The 22302-nt window shown below is 37.2% G+C and overlaps 3 protein-coding genes across 5 annotated transcripts; 2 read left to right on the top strand and 1 right to left on the bottom strand.

Annotated features, from left to right (window-relative positions):
• The first annotated feature begins 1997 nt into the window (after positions 1-1997).
• On the top strand, positions 1998-5169 carry LOC111375220 ((R)-specific enoyl-CoA hydratase-like). The gene is made up of 5 exons (XM_022998019.1): positions 1998-3111; positions 3792-3865; positions 4103-4389; positions 4566-4681; positions 4755-5169. The coding sequence occupies exons 3-5, from the start codon at positions 4129-4131 to the stop codon at positions 4852-4854; spliced, it is 477 nt and encodes a 158-aa protein (XP_022853787.1). The 5' UTR covers positions 1998-3111; positions 3792-3865; positions 4103-4128; the 3' UTR covers positions 4855-5169.
• A 412-nt stretch (positions 5170-5581) lies between these two features.
• Positions 5582-12540, bottom strand: LOC111375219. Of its 3 annotated transcripts, XM_022998017.1 has the most exons (12): positions 12471-12516; positions 12111-12259; positions 10299-10685; positions 10029-10201; positions 9120-9193; positions 8723-8777; positions 7909-7983; positions 7741-7814; positions 7612-7660; positions 6651-6735; positions 6348-6404; positions 5582-5960 (listed from the first exon to the last, which is right to left on the bottom strand). In XM_022998017.1, the coding sequence occupies exons 3-12, from the start codon at positions 10624-10626 to the stop codon at positions 5878-5880; spliced, it is 1053 nt and encodes a 350-aa protein (XP_022853785.1). In that variant the 5' UTR covers positions 10627-10685; positions 12111-12259; positions 12471-12516; the 3' UTR covers positions 5582-5877. The 3 variants fall into 3 exon arrangements, with proteins under 3 accessions (XP_022853785.1, XP_022853786.1, XP_022853784.1); XM_022998018.1 differs by lacking the exon at positions 12111-12259 and having other exon boundaries at positions 12471-12540; XM_022998016.1 differs by lacking the exon at positions 12471-12516 and having other exon boundaries at positions 12111-12318.
• A 1357-nt stretch (positions 12541-13897) lies between these two features.
• On the top strand, positions 13898-15766 carry LOC111375233. The gene has a single exon (XM_022998034.1). The coding sequence runs from the start codon at positions 13898-13900 to the stop codon at positions 15764-15766; it is 1869 nt and encodes a 622-aa protein (XP_022853802.1).
• The last annotated feature ends 6536 nt before the right edge of the window (positions 15767-22302 follow it).

The raw sequence follows: 22302 nt of genomic DNA, 5'->3' as shown, positions 1-22302 counted from the left end.
AAATAAAAAAAAAAGATTGAACCCCAACCTTAAGGGCCCCCACCGACCCTATCCTGGGCCATCGTGGAGGAGGTAAATCGCAGGATGTGCCTCCCAGGAGTCAGGGTGGAGAGCACATGGATAGGCCAAGGCTGTTAACCCATATGGTAACTCCTGCTTGCAACAAAGTCAATTCCACCTTGCGGGGAATCGAACTCTGCACACTGTCGCGCTGAGCCCTATCTGCCCTCCCCTTTGCCACTGGGAGATATGCCCTGGGGGCATTCAAATGTCTTTATCATAACATCTACTATTGGTGGTGAACATTGCATAAGACATGTCAAGTAAGTCGAGATGACCTGTTTAAAGGTTCATAAATGATATACGATTTAGACATATTAAAGGACAAAGTTAGAACTAAACTAAAAAAATCTTTTAAACATAATTAATACCTACATAAAATTTTCACATAAAAAGTAACTCGGTTGGGTCTAGCTTGGCCCCTAAATCCATCCCTGGTGTGTCAAGATTCTATAAGCTCAGCCTTGTTAAATAACATTTAATTTACCAGATAGACGATAATTTTTAAAGTTGAATGCATGAACTACCAATTTATGAAGCCCTTGTTTAGTTTGGATAAAATTTAGATTTTTAGTAGATTTTAATAAAAATTGATAAAATGTGTATTGAAAAATTGATAAAAATTACGAGTCCTATAAAATGTGTGATTAAAATTGAGTTTAAATAAAAATAATTCTTAAAAAATGAAGGCCAAACATGGACGAAGCTTTTTAGTATGTACCAAAGGAGGTCTAGGCCATGTTGGCAACCAGGTTTTGATGGTGCAATCTCATCTTACATTTCCAGGGATAGTTTGTTACATCGAGCTTATTTGGCTAATTATAAAAGTTCACTTATAAGTAAATAAGTTAGTTTTTTAGAAAAATAAAAAGTTTGGGTTTTTAAGGTAAATTACCTGGATTGGGCTTAAACAGTTTGTGATTAAGCGAGACTGGATCACATAATGGGCCTGAACCAAAATTACATCATCTGGGCATAGGGAAGAGTTCATAAATCAGGTGTTAACTATGCCCAATTCAAAATTCAAAATCCAAGTTACATCAAAATTCAAAATCCAAGTTACAAGTTTCTTTAGTGGAAAAATCAGGTTTTAGTTAATTAATTAAAAATAGTTATTAAATAATGATAATAAAGCCACTGTTATACTATTCATGGTTACATATTCACAATTATAGGTCACATATTTTATTTATTGGTCAAATATTATCAAATTAATTGGTCACAGACTTTTTCGAGGTCACAAATCACAATTTTGATAAGTTACAGATTATGTCGAGGTTACAGATCAAAAAATTATAGGTCACAAATCCAAAAAATTATAGTCACATGTTACATATTTTCAAATTTAATAGTCACATATTACTTTTTTTAGTCACAGATGATTGAATTTTAAAGTCACAAGTCAACTAGTCAGTCACCACCAACTCCATTGCTACCACCGTCACTTGCAACCACCCTCACCCCGTCGCCACCGCCAACACCAACATCAACAAAATCGACGCAACTAGATCCACCGTCGCTACCAAGCACACCAAAAAAACCACCACCACCCGAATTTTAAAGTCACAGGCCAACATCACCACCACCACCACACCAAACCGCCACCACCACCACCAACATGAAAAATACCACCACCAAGTCACGGCGATTGCAATGTCATTCTCACCAAACCACACATTTTTTCTCGCATTGCCGATAGAGAGAAGGACGCACGACTTCTTTGTAGATCACGTGCAGCGCCGCCAACCACGCACATCCACCACCAGAAAGATCGTCGCCTGCACTATCATCACAGCCACTACTTACATCGCACTACAATACAGTCGCTGCACCACACCACAACCACTGCCTGCACACAGACGCCACCACACCACACAAGCCACCATCCAAAACCACCCCAACCACCAAATCCACCATACAACCACAAAAACGCTACCATACAAACACCACTACACAAACACCATCACACAAACCACCTCCAAAACCACCCCCAACCGCCAAATCCACTATACAACGCTGCTTCTACTTCTCGTGTTGGTTGTGGTGCTTCGCCTGTGAAGAGTCGTCTAAGTAAGTGAGTGGATTTGTTTCTCGGTGGCAACTCACGGTGATTCACACAAACCTATTGCGCTACGTGGTAAAGATCGCTGCGGTGTTGCTTACGTGGTGGCGACGGCACGATGTCATCAATTGAAATGAAATGGGTAAGGTCTCTAGTGGCGAGTGCTCCGGCAGCGGCGTAGCACAGGGACAAGAAGAGATGGGAAAGATGGAGAGTGAGGGAGAGAGAGAATAAAACTAGGGTTGGAATTGAATTAGGGGTAATATTTATTATATTCATAACTAATTTTTGAATAATGAAACTTGGTCCCTTATTTTTGAATTCTAATCTTTAAACATCTTGGAATTATGTAATTTCCACGTGGGCATATTCATCCTCCAGAGGCTGAACATTATGTAAGTTTCGTTGGTTGCAGTTTCACTGGTCGATAAATTGTCTCACAGAAGTTTGCTGCGAACCTCACCAGCTCCACCACCGGTTTCTGTGGACGATAGACTAGTGGATCAGAAGGTCATTGATCAGTTATTGAAGATTTCTTGCTGCAAAGGGTTGATGACATTGTTAATAATTGTGGATTTTGCATTGTCTTTTGGTTTGCTGAAATCGATTGAAATTTTGTTTTGTGTATTGGATTGATTGAAATTGTGGTTCTCTTTGAGTTGAGATCTGATAATTTTTACTGAAAAAATAAATTTATTCTGAATAATTTTAACTCATCTGGTGAAGTTACGTGTTTTTCTTATAGTTATTAGTTAGTTTTAGGCTCCCTTATAGTATGTGATTCAAATTGGTTCTATGTGGAATGGAATGGGATTCTTTTTGTTTTAGCCAGTTTTTAATATCTTATTTCATCTACAAGTTTTACAGGTGTTCAGCATAAAAATACATGGATTGATGTAAATAAGCATGATTTTTCATGTTTACAAGTTTTAAAGTCCCTGGCTGAATTGGAGAATATCCATATAACAACAGTAAAAGCAATCAGAGAGGTGATCTTTCCAACTTGAAAGTTCTAATATTCTGAAATATAACGAAAATTGTTACCTCTAAGCTACTGGGTCAGATTGCTAAAGTTCCAGCAAGTCATGCCAGAAACTGGTCATCCAGATTATGAGATTCTTGTATGCATATTGCTAAATAAAAGTACAAAGCTAGTCCAAATTTATAAGGATGACAACATAAGTAACTTTTGGTTTCTGAAAATGCTATGATCACCAGTGCCACTGGAACTGGTAAACTGGTTCTGCGTTTTTACCTCTTGCAAACCTTCTTTTTCGTTTTTCAGTAGTTTCTTGTTTGAAACCGCCCTTTTTTCCTCGTTCGATTTTCATATGCAGTCTTAACTTTGCTTGACTAATTGCGTCAGAATCAGAGCTCAAAGAAATAAGTGTAAAGAAGACAAAACAAAACTATTATAAATGATTGAACTTATGAGCATGATCAATATTTGTAATTTTAGTGATGCTTATTATTTGTCTTATGACTTATGGTCCTTACTTCTCTTGGTCCTTTTCGTTCATGTTACCTAATTGTATAGTTTATTTGTCTGCCTATGGATATGAATAACCAGTTACAGTAAGTTTGATAGTGGACATCTTGATGCTTCTTTTTGCTTGCAAAATGAAAAAGTAAAGGAATTCGTAATGACTTTTTTCTTGTGGTTTTTTAGTCTTCAGTTGCAGCTACACTCTTACTTCAAGTTCAATATTTGATCTCTTGAAGAATCATAAGTTGCAACTTAAGGTATTTGTTTTGCAGGTTTTTGGTACTTTTTGTTGTGTTTTAGTTTTCATCTTTTACGTTAATGTATTGTGTAAAACCGGGGTCTTATCGTCTCACTTTGCCCCCTTTTCGTCTTTTCGTTTTTTTACATACTGCCATACTTCTCTTTTAAAAAAAATAAATGATAAAAGCCCTGGCTGATTAATCCTGGGTCTGTCCTGGTATCCGTTCAAACATCAATTTTCACTTTTGTATCAGAAATCAGAAACGTCAACTGCACACTCATGAAGCGTCTCTTGTGGAACTCCATTACCACTTTGAGATTCTATTCATCGTCGTCACAAAATGTGCTCAAAACTGGACACGTTCTAAAGCAAGCCAGGATATTTTCAAATTCCGACATTATCGAATATTCAAAGTTGACAAATGACTCCAATCCATTGCATTTTGATCTTGAGCGACCCAAAAATGTTGGTTTTGCTGATCTTCCAGTACCCGGAATGCTCATAGCCTCTTTGTTTCCTTGGATCATTGCTTCCGATTTCGTAAGTAGTCCTCTGTTCTTTACCTATCACCCTGAACCCCGAAATATTATTTTTGCACTTCACTTAATTGTAAGTCAGTCCAATGCATTGCTCAATCATTGACGGAACATTATCCTTCTTATATGTTATGTGTACTAGACACGTGTAACATACATTTATACACTGCAATTTTGTAGCCAGGGGCTGTTTATGTGAAGCAAACTTTGGAATTCAGGTCACCTGTGTATTGTGGGGAAGAGATCACTGGGGAAGTGCATGCTAGCAATATTAGACAAATGAAAGAGAAATATATGTTAGTACTTTGTCTACTTGCCTTACCATCCTAAAATTTTAGATCTTATTGCATTTTGTACATGTTTTTTTAGGGCAAAATTCATTACAAAATGCTTCAAAGATGGAGGAGTCCTTGTAATTGACGGTGAGGCAACAGCAATATTGCCTACTCTGGCCATGAAACAAACTTGAGGGACGCTGAGACTTAGAACAAACCCTATCTATACGGGGAATGTGCACCATTTTCCAGTCCATTTTTCTTGACAATGCTGTCTATATCTTTTTAATATTGCAGCAAGTAGGTGCCCAATGGAAATTGCCAAATCAGTTTGACAAAGTCCGAATTTTTTGAAAGCATTATTAATTTAACAGTCTATTGAAGCGTTGAAGATGCTCTAGCAAGTTGAAGGGCATGGACTGAGGGTGGTTTTGGGGTTGGCTGGAGCAGGGAGCGGTAGTGTAGGTTATGCTAATTTTCTTTTTTCCTTCTTGTTATTTTCTTTTACTTTTTCTTTTTCTTTTATTATTTATTTAAGTGAATATAAGTTTATAATCATCTTTTCAATTAAAAAAAAGTTAAAATTTTCATGGTCAAATGAATGTAATCCATCTATTGAGAATCTGAGATCCAACTATGTTACAAAACCAGAAGGCCGAGATACTGTTTCCAAGAAAGATAGGATAGGGACTACGTCGCAACATAATTGATAGGTTGGGACATAATTGTATACTTTTTTTCTTATATAGTGGGAAGAAAGATCTGTGATGGATATGTTTGGTGTATTAAACTCGACATAATAAGGACAAGCATTTCACAAGCGACTTTACATTAGTCTAGTTCGGTCTTTTGTCATGAAACTCGAACTAGTTTGAAGTTTCCATTATATATATTACTTTGCTAAACCATAGCGGGGGCCGCTGCTGCAAAAAGTTTCATATACAATCTTGATAATTTTGCATTGATCCAGAATTTCTCAATGTAATTGGTTTTGATAAACAAAAAGTTACAAATTTATGATCAAGGCATTCGCTTGCTGCACAAGCTAACATATGTGAAGAAGAATTAAATTATTCAGAATGAAACGAGATTAAATTGCATCAGCAGGTGCAAACAATTGAGAGCAGCAGCAGAGAAAAACTTGCAGGTGTTGAATGGCTTCCTGATGCTACAGAAATAAACTGGTTGCATATGATCAATTACCTATTACCATTCTGTCAATTGAAATCATCTGGTGATTCCAAATGCACATCTGGAGTAACCAGCCACTTCTTCTTTTTCGTCTTCAATGTCGGACAATCTGAATAATAATAATGTAACACATGAATGCACTTTTTAATTCTTGAACAATTGGAATGGGATCTAATATATTAGAGCTTAATCTTTTGTTCATAGATGAATTTAAAAATAATCATAAATCCCAAGCAGTGAGAAACTTCGGTCTCGTGCAGTAGAAAGTTCTTCAAAGAAATCATAATGCCAGATGTGTATTTATAGATGCAATTTTACAAGTGATCTTAATATCTTGTGGTAGGGTATAAGGGGCAAATCACGGGATTGAAAGATGAGCTCAACCTCACAGTTTCATGTTTTCTGTTAAATATTTATTCTAACCTTGGTATTGAAAAGAGTTTCAGCAAGTAGTACTGTGCAGGAAATTATTTTGATTGATGAAGTTGATAATTACCTCCTTCGGGATATATTGAGTTGTAATGAACCTCAGCCCAAAAGCTCAAGAAAATAACTGCACGTCAACATAACCCAGTGGGATACCATACAAGTTTAAGTCAACGAAACGGGGACAGGAAAATGAATTAAAAGATATATGCAAGTTTCTTTCTTTGGGCCATGTGGACATATAACTGAGAGAAAAGTGTGTTGTCAACGTCAAGATAAATATGGAAGCTGGTAAAGAAAGAAGATAGTAACAGGGTGCATATAAGCTGCATTATATATGAAGATATATTTTGATAGTCGAGTGAAAAAGTACCTCGTTCAGACTTTTGAATGTTTGGGAGTATCTCAATGTAACAGGTGTCCTCAAATGATGTTATGACAAGTATTTTTACACCATACTGCAGCAAGTCATTAGTAATTATCAGACTGCAAGAATTAGTTTTTGCAAAAGATCCAAATGGCCAATGTCATAACTTTCGAGTCAATAAATAAAGATCTTGATTCGTATAATGTCATTTTTGGATTCATTTTTAGATGATGAAATTACCACAAACCATATGTATCAACAAGCATACCAAATCCACTTGTGCTTTTATCTTTTTGAGGGGGGTGGGAGGATAGTTAAGAGATTATGAAAAACTATTGACACTTCAGTTTCTACAACCTACTCTGTTTTTAGCCAAACTTTTGCTTAATGTTCAACTCTTGGTATAGCACATCAAAGGACAACTTTTTCTCGGCTAGTATAATCAAGTTTTTGTTAAGGGCTAACACCGGCAAGTGGGGAGCTCAGCGGTCAGAACTCCAAGCAACATGAGCGAAATCTTTTTGGTCCTTGTGGACTTTGACATCCAAAAAATTAATGAAACTTTCAACCAAATATCATATCATTAGTAGGTATAACAATAATCTTCCACCGAGCAATGCAAATCACAATACAACCATATATTGTTGCTCATTCACTCAAGCAGTAACTTGTTAGAAATTCCATATCTACTTCCTCGTTACTCCTCAACCTCCCGTGTCAAATCCCTTATTCCTTCCATCTCGTTCGAATATATTTTAATCCCTTAACCTATCCATCTCAAATATATTCTAAGGATGATGCACGATGAAGAGCAGAAAAAAATAAAGAGTATCAGAATAACAAATGGACCGCCAAATACTGAGAAATAATTTGAAGGTTCAATCATAGGAGTAAAATGCCGAAAAACGAAAGCAGAGAAAACTATTGTAGTCATGAAACGAGGCCAAGGAAGACAAGTAAACCATACCGAATCTGCAGCAGCCTGCAAAGTGACATGATCACCCCATTCGCCACTCCTAATTTCCATCCAAATCATGTTTAAATTACAGTAAATAGACAACCAGTAACCATCAGATAATGGAGAGTAGAGACATACTTGGACATCTTTTTCAAATATTGGTCGTAAGCCATCGGTACGTATCCCTCGTATATCTCTGGGCAAGACGAGAGCTGAAATCCAAATCGTTGCCAAGCGATAAATATCAATTAAAACAACACTAAGCAATGATTATAAGAAGAATGTGCACTCGAGGGAAGTGCCTACCTGATTTACTACTTGTTGTCGCACAAATTTGTGATGCTCAGGAGTACGGTAAAATTGATCTGATAGAGCTCTAAACTGGAAAGAAATTTATTTCCAATCAGAATTCGTAGTAAGTTAACTAGGCTAAGTGATTGCTGAATAATGATCAAAGCATAATGCCTAGTGCAAGTGAAACTTCTAGCTTTTGAACACAATGTGTAAAAAGGTACTAGTCGAATGTTACTTATCTATTCTTTAGCTTTACTTATTTTCATCAAAAACTATTCTTTATTTTTGTAAATATACTGATCATTAGAAAGTAGACTTTTCCAGACTAAACTCAGAAAACACAAATACATTCATGACACAACGTTCCCAATTCTCTAGTTTCCGGCATTATGTCAATATCTCCGGTTAGATATCTGAAAACACAAAGAAATAAAGAAAGCTCCGCATTTTCAGAAACATGGTTAAAATGGAAAATATCACTAATATACGGAAACCAATTCTACAAGTTTTCTTGCTATATTAGGTCTTCAACCCATGTTAATAACATGACAATACAAACAGCACATCAAATTTTTGAAACTCAAAAAAAGTATGTGGCATGCTTGAATAAAACTTGAGTTTCTTTCAGATATTCAGTTGTGAAGTCAGCAAGCACACGTACAGTCATATCATTTTGATTAACTTTCTTGATATGTTCGGTCAACACAAATTTTAGAATCCATCAATCACATGATCTGAATGATTTATTCACCGAGTCAATACCTTAGGGTTCATCCCCCGGGGGGGGGGGGGGGGGGAAGGAGAGAGAAGTATAAAAAAAAGTAACCTGGCAGTTACCATCGCCTCGAACCTTAAATTCTACCAGCTCATACACCAGTAATCTACAAAAGAGAACAATAATTGAGTAAATGTTTGTAAATATAATATTAATTATGCCACCTACGCAGCAATCTATGTAATTAACAGAAGTGATACAGTACTCTTTTCTCATAGAAAACGAAAAACCATCAAATGAAGATAAACATTGCAAAGATATCGTCTACCATAGGATGTCATTGAGAACAATCAGCATTTCTCCAAGAACTATTAGCTTCGGTGGCATTTTTTTATGTCTAAAGTTCTCAGTTCACATGCTCATTGCCACAAATCTGTTAAGTAGTCGCCAACATTGTGATAATCATTTCTTTAAATGTTCATCATGTCAAGAAACAGAATTCCAGTACCTGTCTAGAAGCCTTTGATGATCTAAAGTTGCTTTATCAATTGAGGGTATTTCACCATTAATTCTAGGAATATGCTGCAAAATGACAAAAAAAGTTGAGGAGAAAGAATAAAGTCCAATTGTATATTTTGGCATCAAAGTAAGTGACCACGCCTTCACATTTATCAACCATTCAGGTGTAATAATTTAGGAAGCCTAGTAGAAATGCGTTCTCATTACAATAATGATGTATGAATCTGTAAGACTAAATGCAATTTTTGTAATCTTGATTATAAAATTTGCAAATTGCAGTAAATATATTATCTATGCAACAACATCAACAAGATAAGCATTATTCCTAATAATCTTAGAATTGGTTACATGATGCTTTTTCGCCACATGCAATGAGAATTAATACACTGATCTCTATTACAGAATACAAGACTCAAAGTTTAGACATCCAAAAATGAAACCACCTATTTGTCCATCTCTTAATAAAATTCTCTCTCCTCTCGTGGTTTCTTTGTCTCAAACTTCTCTATGATGAGTCTTAGTCGCTGCCTCTGGTCCATTCCTTCACTTGCTTGAGATTGTTCATGGAATAAATTTTGTTTGTGCTTGTTCATAATTCTATAAAACACAACAGTCGTAGAATTTACCAGACAAGTCATGCAATGAGATAAAGAAATAACCACCTCAACATTAATGAAACTCAGAATGACAGGATGAGCAAGTTATCAACTATTACATAGTAATACTAAAGCAACAATAACTCTAACATGGAATAGAAAGCATAGTAGCAGAGTGCAACAGCTCATGTACTAAAAGCTTTTAAATTGACATGCAACACCATATTAAATTCATTTTTTAAATGTCCTAGGGAAATTAATGAGAAGGGGGGCATTGATCTCGATGACAAAGATACACTTACAGGAATAGGAATCATCTGGTTCAATCTTTTGCCTAATTCACCATCCAAAGCATTCCCATCCATTAGGTCTAGTGAATATGACCACTCCTCCCCACAATATGACTCTCCTCCTGGGCTAGAATAAGAAGCAGATACTTCCAAATCAGTTGCTTCTTCTTCGCAATTCCCATTTCCTACAAGTTGTTCAGCAAATAATCAAAACGTAGGCAAGATGATGATACAATTTAAGAAATCAAATAATCTGTCAGGAATTTGTGACACTATCAATACCAAAGGTGTAGTTTCCCGGTGACTGAGTAAACCAATTTGGAGAATACAAAGATGTTTGCGAATGGTCTACACCCTCCTGGAAAGATTTAGATTGTTCTGCAACGGAAAGTTGTAATAGTTCTTCCTGTAGACAGTTAAATGAGAAATCATGGTTTTCTGCATTACTAGATTCTGAGCCACAGTTATATTCTTTAAGGTAGTCCCCAGGACAATAGTCTGTATTTTGTTGCAAAATGGAACCACAGCCTCCATAATTAGGATATGGATCAGTGTCGAAAAGCTGGAGACCCCATCGCACAACATCAGGATCTTGCTCGTACGTAATCATTATAATACCAAGGGTCTAAATTGGAGTATGCCTGACTCAACAAGTACCAAGTCTCATAGCTGCCAAAGAATGGATAGAATTATTCCGATGGAAAACATTAAACTTGATTGGTACTGGGAAAAGCATTTTATCTAGCTTCCACCTGAGTGGAGAGAAATATTAGGCATTTACCGCAGTGCCACATATCAGAAGTTGACCAATGCACTCCAAGCATATAAGAATTCACCTTTTTTTATTGAACTTTTCCAACTAGAGTAACAGTATCCTAACTTCCAAATCAGCTAAAGGAAATCACTAGAAAGCAGTTTTTGCCACATATGTATCAAAGTTTAAGAGGATGCACAATTATTTATATACACATCTATCCATTTTCTAAAGGAAATTTATTTTCGGAGAATATAACTACAATGAAGAGACCACCTACACAAACATATAAACTAGGTGATTAATGTTAATGTAGGCACATGGTACACGTGCTGCTAAAAACATTGAGAAGTCTAGTGAAGTTCAGAGAATCATGGTGACAACAATGGCAAAAGCATGCACTTAAATTCTTCAATACGTTGATTAAATAAAAGACCTAGAGACGTAGTCATGAAAATAAATACTAAAACATTAAATATCAAAATATGAAAGAAAAGCATATGTCTTCATTGAAATAGGGAAAGGTTTGGTATTAACATAGTAGTTTCTCAGTTCCAACAATCTTATGGTAATCCACCTTCAGTTTTCCTCCAAAATGAATGATTTAGAATTGAACATAGACAGCCTTATTCGACCAATGAAGTGACAGTTATGCCTCCAAGCAATTCATTGGAGAGTTCTACGCACGGGTAGGCCCCACCAATAAGAATGCACACACAACTATTTATCACATTCTTTTAATCATTAAATTCTTTAAAAGTAGAAACCGAGGATAACCAATTGTTCCTTTGCTCTCAATGATTAACTAATTATTCTTTTGCTCTCAATTATTAACCATTTCACACGCATAAGTTCCAATTCACGATACTGGTCACCTCTAGCAACTTCTTAAAATTAGATTCAACCAAAACAATTCGGGAACTGATTAATTCATTACGAATGCTTCATTAATCATATGATGGATTACTAGATAATGATGAACTTCCATTTCTAGCAAATACAATCCTGTGGCTCTATGATCTAAAACAACAGTTTCAAACTCAATCTAAAATGGCTAAAGAAAAAACGAAACAAAACAAAAGTTAAAGTACTACATTTAACCGAATTAAACGAACAAATCACACGCCATCTCCAACCGCACACACATTCCGCATGTTGTGACATTAGATCAGTCTGCTAATCTAACCATGATATCATCAGCATATAACAATCGAATCAAGTTTCAGAATGGAAAGGAAACAGAAATCAGAACACACTAAAATCGTCATAAACAAACAAGACGATCTACGCTACTGATTTTAATTCAGCACAAGAATTCAACAATGCTGAACAAAACCTACCTTGAATTCTCAAATTCCGATCAATATTGAATCACCAAATTTCCTCTCCACATCATAGCCATTTGATATATAGATACAAATAGATAAACAGATAGCGGTGTGTGAGAAATGTAACGCTTTGGTGACGCGACAAATGAAAAATGTGAATGCTGAGAATAGAGAGAGGATTATGGGTATTAATTTAAGTTGAAATTAAAATAATAATAATAATAATTGAATTGAGAATGAAAATGTCGTGAATTACTGGGTTGGGGTTGGGGTTGGGGTTGGGGCGGGGTGTCATATCACGAGGTGAGTCACAGTTTTTGTACAATCAAAATGTGAAAAAGGAGAAAACGGACAATGGAATTGGAATCTCACTCTGATTAACACTCCCCCAGTGCTTCTGCAGACAGACGACGATTCCTCTCCGTTTGTCGTTTTCTAGTCATTGTTTGTTTCAATAAAATTAAATATGATCCATTTTAAAACTAAGAAATAAGGTTTTAAATTTCAAAAATAAGATATTAATTAATTTTAATTTATAAAATAATTAATCAAAAATATATTTTATTAATTAAACGCATTAAAGTCACAATTCTATATTGTTTGATCACAAATCATCGAATTAATTGATACAAATTATTTTTCGATCACTGATAAAAAATTTTAGAAGTCAAAAATTATTTTATAGTCGTAAATCAAAAATTTCATATGTCACAATTTATTTATCGATCACAAATCAAAAAAATTTATAGGTCACAATTTATCTATCGATCACAATTACAAATTTTATAAATCATGACTTACATTTTTAGGTTACATTATTTATTGGTCACAAAATGTCAAGTTTATTGGTCACAAAATCTCAAATTATTAGTTATAATTTAGCCAATTTATAGTTGGGGAATGTACAAAATTGTCACCAGAAATGAAAGTTAAAAAAAAAAATGTCATTTTCACTTTTTGTGAGCAAAAATGTCACATTTTTGGGGTGCAAAGTCCAAAATACCCTTAATCACACATTTCTAGTAGCATTAAATGCTTGATGTGAAGGAAAAGCATTGAGTTGATAAAAAACATGGATAAATGTGTATTTTATTGATTAATTTTGTTAATAAAAAATTACCAAATAAATTAGAAAACGAAATAAAAACAAGAAACCCGACCTCTTTTCCATCTTCTTCATTTTCATTGATCAAGAAGACATTTGTGTTGTATTCTACATCCACTTTGAGAGGTTAGTAATTACAAATTAATTTATATTACTTTTATAACTTTGTATTTGTACATTTTAAATACAACATGGGCATATTTATTTGAAATTACTTTGAAAGTATTATGCATTCATTTGTTTGATTTTTTTTGAATCCTTAATAAAATGCCATTATCACCATTGAGTAATTTCTTCCATTACCACCATTAAAGTCTCTTTAATGACAAGGCCAATATGCCATTTTCATTATGTCATTTGGTAGGTGAATAATAATGACCACACTTAATATGATGTGTTGAAGAAACCTCAGAAATTCACTGCCGTCTGCTTCCCGACATTCTCGACAGTTAAACTGTCGAGTTCGACATTTACAAATCGTCGGGTTAGACGTTTGAGATGTCGAACCTGACATTTCGAAACTGCCGAGTTATAGAATATTACTTTCAATTTGGATACTTCAAAACGATACAAACCCTTGATTTGAACTTTTGTTATTGTACTGATTTACGTATTATGAAGTGTGAGTTTCATGCTATTAAATGCCAACATATTGATTCCGAATTGTTACCATTGCAATCCCAACATTTCAGGTATGAATAATCATTTGAGATTCGTCGTGTCGCATGGGGGAAATTTTGTTCATGCGGATGACGAATGGAAGTGGAGAGGGGACAAAACTACTTCCATTCTGGTGCCAAGAAGTATTACCGTAGCCGAACTTATGTTAAGGTTGAAGGAGAAACTTGGTATTCTTGATCCCCGTACTGAAATTGAATTGAAGTTCAAAGTCCCTAACTTGAATATACCTCCGGCTGAAATATGCGACAATGAAGACTTAAATTGGTACGTATCCGTGCATAAGGAAAGTGCTATTTGCGTTACTGTTTTGGAATCCGATCTCCCAAGTGTTGACATGGGAAGGGACGCAAATTTTGAAGATCCTTCGTTTGTCGCGGTAGATGTTCAGCAAAATGTGGAACATGATTTGGTGAATCGAATGCATAGTGTCTCAAACAATAATGCACTTGAAATACATGAGTATGATAACGGGAGTACACCATTAGATGAGAACTTGGATAACCCATCACCTAGTTTAGAGGCTGCTAATTCTGTTGACGTCGAGGACGAGCACTCTTTGTCACATTCGAACGATTCGGATGGATATGAATTTATGAGAACTGTGACTACATCCGATCTTGTCGAAAAGGAAATATTCTTCAGCAAGAAAGAGTTGTACTCAAAAATTCATGCAGTTGCTTTGAAAAACAAGTTCCAATTTCGGGTGAGCCGGTCAAGCATGAAGATGTTAACCGTTGTATGCGCCGACCGCAGTTGCAAGTGGATGTTACGTGCTTCTACTGTGAGGCAGTCTGCAATCTTTGTGATCCGTAAATTCAATAATGTGCACACATGTTCCATTGAGTTTCGCATTAATACGCATCGACATGTGATGAGTGCTGTAATTGCTGAGCATATTTTCGAAAAATTGGATAATCCGAACCGATCGTATGATCCGAGCACTATTGCACGTGACATGGAACGTGAGCTCGGTGTCCAAATAAGTTACAGCAAGGCACGTAGGGGAAAGGTGGCCGCTTTACATATGCTGCATGGGACACCGGAGGTCAGTTTTCAGAAATTATCTTCATACTATCACGTACTAGGTGAGAATAACCCGGGGACGGTAACCCACATCGAACTTGATTCTGGCGATAGATTCCATTACTTCTTCCTAGCTTTTGGTGCAAGCATTCGTGGTTACATGCAGTACTTGAGGCCCGTAGTTTGCGTTGACGGTAGTCACTTGAAAGGTCTATACAAGGGTACACTTTTACTGGCAACTGCCCAAGATGCGAACAAACAGATTTATCCGTTAGCGTGGGGAATTGTGGATTCCAAAACGAACCGATCTTGGATGTGGTTTATGTCTAACTTGAAAGATCTTATAGGAGACTCAGATGTACTTGTATTTGTTTCGGACAGGAAAAGAAGTATCGAAAGAGCTATTACTCACTTATTTCCTTTGTCTCGTCATTGTTGTTGTATGTGGCATGTGGAGAAAAACCTAATTCGGCGGCACTGTAACGCAAGTTCAATATTCCTGTTCAAACGAGCTGCTACGACTTATCAGGTCGAAGAGTTCGAACGACTAATGGGACAGATTCGTAGGGTGAGTGAAAGATGTTACAGGTATTTGGAGAAAGCCGGTTTTTCATTCTGGTCACGAGCACTATTCGTGGGAGACCGATACAACATTATGACAAACAACAACGCGGAATCATTGAACTCGATGCTGAGACATGCTCGTTCTTTGCCAATCACGTGTTTGGTCGAGCACATTCGTAAAACAATGCAGAGGTGGTTTTACGAACGTCGAAGCAATGCAACCGCATGTAGTACTATATTATCGTCGAGGATGGAGAACGAGTTACAAACAACATTTGAAGCTGACGCGACGTAAGCGAGCTAGATACGAGTCCACTTCCCAACTGAGGAAATGCACTCGATGTGGGAGACTTGGTCATAACCGGACCACATGTTCGAACCCTATTGTATCACAAGCCACTTGAAGAAGCGTGATCCGTAAAAGTGGTTGTCAAATGTAATCCCCGAAAAACTTAATTTAAATATGCATTGTACATTCCGAACTTATTTTATGAATCTGTAATTATTATCGTATGCCAGTGCAAATTTGGTCGTTATGTTCCGCAAGCAAAGTACCGATCATTACAGTTCCATTATCACGAATGAGATGAATACCTTCTTCGTACTATAAACTTAGCAGATCATAGAAGTTTCATTAGCTTCGACTGACAGTTCGTCGAAGTGGAAAACTGATTTTCATGAGACCATACTGAACAAACAAAACACCAACAGTACGTCTCGACAGTTCATATGTCGTTCCCGACAGATAGTCTCTGTAATTCTTGACAGTTGGGAACAACAGCGGCTTGAAAACCTACACTGCTGCGGTTGCCTATTATGGAGATGCAGTTTCTGCACGTATCCAGCGAACGTGACCGAAATCATCCATACCACAAAATAGTAAACATATTTTCGTACAAAAGGGCCATTTATTGCACAGTTGCACTGTTTTTGACAATGTAAGAAGCTCTCCCACTTTCCCCATCAGACTCGTCTGAGCTAATGACAATTACATCTGGAGGTGGAACATGAGGCACCCACTCATTCGAGTCGGACGGTGACTTGACCGGGCCCCAAACCTCGAAGAGTTGATCGAGAACGCTGTTCGGTGACTTAGATTCTGCACTTGACACTACGTCAAACTCGGCACCATGCAGTTCAACTCTTACGTCCTCATCGTCTGACAACAAAACGATGGGAAACTCAGCGGATGAACCCAATATGGGTGGATGCATATTGGAGTTGAATGTTTCATTGCTAGAGGTGGATGAACCCATTATCTCGTATTAACTACCTGTTTCAAAATGGAAGCCTCACAACAGCTTTAATGACATACGAAATGTAATTTGATAGACACTGCTTGTAATGCATTCATTATGATAGTATAAATGTATTGGAAATACTTGTTACTTGCAAAAAATCAGAAATGTATAATATCTACAATAGCATGTTACACTAACACACTTGTATTGGACAATCCCACCATTTTCAATTATCGAAACGCAAGGAAGTTATAAAATTTAATGGCCCGCCTAGTTGAACTGTCGGGCCCGACAGATGTTTTCTTCCTTCTCAACAGTTGACGAAAACGTGCATTGCAGTAAAGATTGTATAATTTTGAATTTTGGTAAACTGCAGAATAAATGAAGAAGAATAAATGTACGCATACATAATTTTTTGCGCAATACAATGTACGAGCATTGATGAACATTGAATGAAGGGACTTAGTACCGTAAGTACGATTAACATAACATAATAAAGCCGGATAACTAATACAAGTTCTAACACTACAATAATTTCAGCAACGGTAAACGGTGACAAGGCATTCACCACGGGAATTGCAAAATGTGATGAATGCTTCTAAGTGTCACCAAGTGCCGGACGTCGCAGTCGTGCGGATCTCCGTCTATTTGTCGTAACTGCCCGTCCTGGTCGGGCAACATCGGCGGGAACTGGGAAAGTTACAACGTAAGCAACTGAAAATGAAAATTAAATTCAACTGTCCGAAATTAAGGCAATACCTTGCACTTCATCCACTGCAACAAGCGCTAGCACGAGGTCATTGTCAGGGCATGGCTCAATGTGTACTGTGTCTGTCGAAAAGAACAATTAAATATTTTCAGTGTATAACTACATGTACGAATTTTCAAATTATGCCAAGTACATGAAATAACAATCTACAGGTTTTCCTCATAAATGACCCACGTACCTTACAAATTTATGGTTCCTGTAGGCACCATGTCCTTCTCTTTTTCACAGTCGCCAGGCGACGGGTGGTGGGCCCCTTCGACTACAACAAATGAACAATTGTAAACTAATCGAATGCCTGAAATAATATTTGTTGAAATCGTGAAAAATAATGCAATACCTTGCACTTCTTCCATTGTAGAGGGCTCTGGCACGGGGCGATCCTCCGGGCACGGCTGAATGTGCGCTATGTCTATTCAGAATAACAACGAAAGAGCGAATGGAAAGTGAATTTTAAGAATTTTCAAAACTTCCGAAACACATGAAATGATAATTAATCAATTTGCTCAAAAGTAACCGACGTACCTTCCACACTTTCGGTTCCAGTGGCCAGTGGCATATCCTGCTCGTCCAGGTATGGCTCCATGTGTTCTTCATTAATGCACATACCGTCCCCCTCTTACCTGTCAATCCCCATGTCTTCGTCGATACCGTCAGGCGACGGGTGGTGGCCTGCAAAGCCTCCGTAGTCTACAATGAATGAACAATTGTCGTACAGAACATGTCAGTGAGCAGGGATAAAGTGAACATTGTCATAAAGAAATGTAATACGCATACGGTGAAGTACCTGATTGTCTGGGCTCGGGGTCGACATCAGTCGCACATGCAATGGTTGTAGAGCCGAATGCTGGGACGAGGGTGGATATGAAGTCCTTCAAGTTTTTAAATTCATCTGACATGTGCTGCATGAGTTCGAGCTTCACAGTGCGGAGCCGCATTTCGAACAGAATTCTTTGATCTAGCAACATCCCCTGAACATCGTCTGCTGTGAGACTTGATGCAGCCGCTGCAGTAGGTCGTACATGAGAGGTGGACGGTGCCATGGGAGAAGTAGCTCTATGCTGGTGGGGAGGGGGGGGAAGTCCCCGTCTGTCCACTTCGTCCAACTCGATCACCGTCACTATCCTCACTGTCGTCCTCCTCCGAGTCCCCACCTTCTTCCTCTCCGCTGTCATCGGCTCCTAACTCCTCCTCACCACTGGTCCCGCCACCGTCATGGGCCTCCGCAGAAGTATCACCCTCGGGGGTGCCTATATGCTCTGCTTGGAACTGCGGAGCAACACTGTCCCTAGCAAGGTCATCCAACGCGGGGACAGGATCATCATTGAGCAGCACAAGAGTGGCGATATGAGGTTGCTCACGCTCAGTCTCGGTGGGCCGCAGTGTCGCGTACACGTGTAGCTACAACATGAACATATTCGTTACGAAATAACCACATGCTACAATGACGACTGGAAGGTATGAGATCGTAGAAGTAACATAATTTTTTACCTGTACATTCTTGAAGAAAGCGTCGTACGTACGCTGCTACGGCTATTTTGTTGATGTCCAGCCGAGAAGCCATGGGGAACGTTCCCCAAGACGCTCACCGAAGTGATCACCAATTTCAGGCACCGCCTCGAACGCCCATATCTGTTAGAGTAAAAAAGGAATGTTAGTTCAGAACGAAACCAACCACGAAATACATTTGCATTGAAATAATTTGTAGGTAAAATAAAGACACCTGTATGGCAATGGGAAAGTCGTGGACCGTGTAGCTAACCGCCTTCTCCTTCTTCTTCGACGCATCCAAAAATTTTCTTGCCCAACGGCCCCGAAAGCCCTTTATCAGACGTCCGTACGAGATTCTACCCCAAGGATACGAAAAGAACAAGTCTAGATCGTCGACGATCGACAACGTCTCCATATCGATACCAACGTTGTTATCCGGAGCATTGAAGACTCCTTCGATGATCAAAGCGAGGCCAAGCTTGTACCGATCGGCTCGAGGCGTTGACGATCGAAGAAATGTCTGCTCGAGTTGGGCGCAAGAAATCTTGTCCACATGTTTAAAGTATTTGTCCTTTAGTCTCCTCTTCTCAAGAACTCGGTCCATGACATTGTCATCCGGGAGAAGACCACACCTTAATCCAGTCACAATGGCATATTCTTGAATTTCGAACCTAGCGAGATGGCCTTGCAAATTAAACCACAGTTTGTGCCGCTTCTTTGTTTGTATGCAGCAGAATACGAGTTGTTGGATTAATTGGGCAGAGAACTGGAGATCTGGAACCTCGGACAAGAACCCGAGGCATGAGTTGCGAAACTCTTCCCGCTGTCGCTCGTCAAAATGTTCCACGACTGTTTTTATATACCGCAGATTGCTTCTCTGCGATATGTGGCCCCGCAAGCGTGCATTCTCTGGAACAAGAGGCTCGAAATCCATGTCTACAAAGACAAAATAAGAAAAAATTGCGTCAGACCACAATATAAACTTCCTCCCAGCATTGAAACGGAAGATATTCCCACATCTTCATCTGTCGAGAATTACAGAGGATAAGTGTCGGGTACGACAGTTGAGAAACAACTATGTATAGATGAACTGTCGGGAAATCTTGAAAAAATTGCGTCAGACCACAATATAAACTTCCTCCCAGCATTGAAACGGAAGATATTCCCACATCAAACATGATTTCCACATCATAAATTGTTGCATGCAAAAAATAAAAGGAATACTTATATCTGAACGCATATCACATAGAAATATCATTTTCTACTGGTAGGCCCTAGGCAGGCAGGAACTGAACTGTCGGTCCCGACATTTTATCCGTCGACGGTTCATCTGTCGAGAATTACAGAGGATAACTGTTGGGTACGACAGTTGAGAAACAACTATGGATAGATGAACTGTCGGGAAATCCTGTTTTGAATATGTTTCCTGGTTATTAACATATTTTGATCATACAAAACAAAAAATAACTGCAACTACAAAGAAAAGACCAATCTTTGAACCAATGGAATGAGTTGTTTACGGCTAATATGTAGAAATTTTCCACCCGAATATAACGAGTACCATCCACAACAAGTGGATTGCAAGTGAAAGCAAGGTTATGACATATGTAACATAAATATTGAAACGAAAGATATATCAAGTGTCAATCAAGATTTCCACCAAATGCATACAATGAGGATTACCCATTTTACTTCAAGTCACCCTTTACAAATTTGCTTATGTAAGATCGAAATTAATGCGAAACACACAGAGCTGAGGTAAGGACTGAATTGTCATTCCAGACATTTTAATAGACATAATCACAACTAAACTATTTAACTTTTTTTCTTTTTGCACATAGAGATGTGACTGTATACATAAATGACTTCAAACATGACCCTATTACATGAATGACTCAGCCATAAGTGTACATGCAAATGCAAAGACGGTTCGTATTCGGGAAAATGGAAGTACCCACACTTCAAGACTTTTGTGCATTGGAAACTTTAGTCACACATATGTAAATTTCCCTTTAAATAATTTTCATTAACTAATTGTGTGCACCATATACCAACATTTTTGCAACTAGTGAACGTGTTAACCCTATTTACCCATAAATAATAATATTGCCACATATACAACTACATTTTCTTAATCTCCAACTCCCACCAACTGCTAATGTATGCCATAAACATGGAGAGGTAGTACTCATACTTTTCCCATCTCAAAAGCAGAGTTTAGAGTTGAAAACAGTTCCTAGACGACGAGAGAGAGGGCATACTAGCATAAATACGTAAAGCGTAGATATACTTTTTCGAAGTGTTTAATAAATCATTAAAAGAAATACATGATTATGTAAACGTGTTTCACATATATATCGCAAAATCTCAAATGATTAACATTATCCATACATAACGTCAACAACTTAAGTGGTGAGATCGCTCAACAAAGCCGGTAAAAGTGGATGGATTTAATTCAGTCAAGATTCAAAGAGAATCATAAAAAACTGGGTAATAATAGTTATTTTAAAAATGGAACCATAGGATTCATATCTAAGTCTGGAACCAAACCATAAACGAAACGTTCGATTCACCACATGTTCCTTGAATAAGTTAAATTTGCTAATCTATATGCAAATAAAATGTCATCATATGTAAGTTCAATAAGCTAAAATGTCATCATATGTGACATATATTTGGGTAAACATGTAAGTTCAATTAATGTGGTGTTATGAGACCTATTTATTGGACATATCATGTACTGCCACATAGAAGTATGTTTTAGTATCTACGGTATTATATAGCATTACTCTTTGAAGATGGATAAAACTAAAAACAAAAATAAAATGAAATTGTCTATATACTATAGTAAACATAAAATGAACATAGATCTCGTGCCAAATTGCTTCTAAAAATAGAAGAAAAACATGTAGGTGAAATTCGTTATAAGAAGCTATAACATTCCAATTTCAGTGCAAGGATCAATGTGTTTGTGTAATTTTTTATTTTTTTTTGAAAAGTCAATTATCAATATGTTTGTGTAACATTCATTAGAGTTCCAATTATCTACTACAATTCACATTTTCAATTGACTCCAACAATTAAATAGGACATAAAGCAGATAGACAAGTGAGGTATTCAAAAGGATCCATAAAATAAGTACAAACTCAAATAGATGTGTCACATGAAGTTAAAGTTATATCATTTCCAAAACTTAAAGCAAAATAATTAGAAGTATCATACTGCCAACATTGTTTTACTTTCTCTTTTTGTTAGAGACAAGCAAATGAAGGCAAAAGAGATTGAACAGTGATACAAAAAATAATCAAGTTATGTACAGTAACTAAATGTATT

The sequence above is a fragment of the Olea europaea genome, unplaced genomic scaffold (assembly GCF_002742605.1).
Source record: "Olea europaea var. sylvestris unplaced genomic scaffold, O_europaea_v1 scaffold1351, whole genome shotgun sequence".
Taxonomy (NCBI): Eukaryota; Viridiplantae; Streptophyta; class Magnoliopsida; order Lamiales; family Oleaceae; genus Olea; species Olea europaea.
This window is presented reverse-complemented; position numbering and strand designations above follow the sequence as displayed.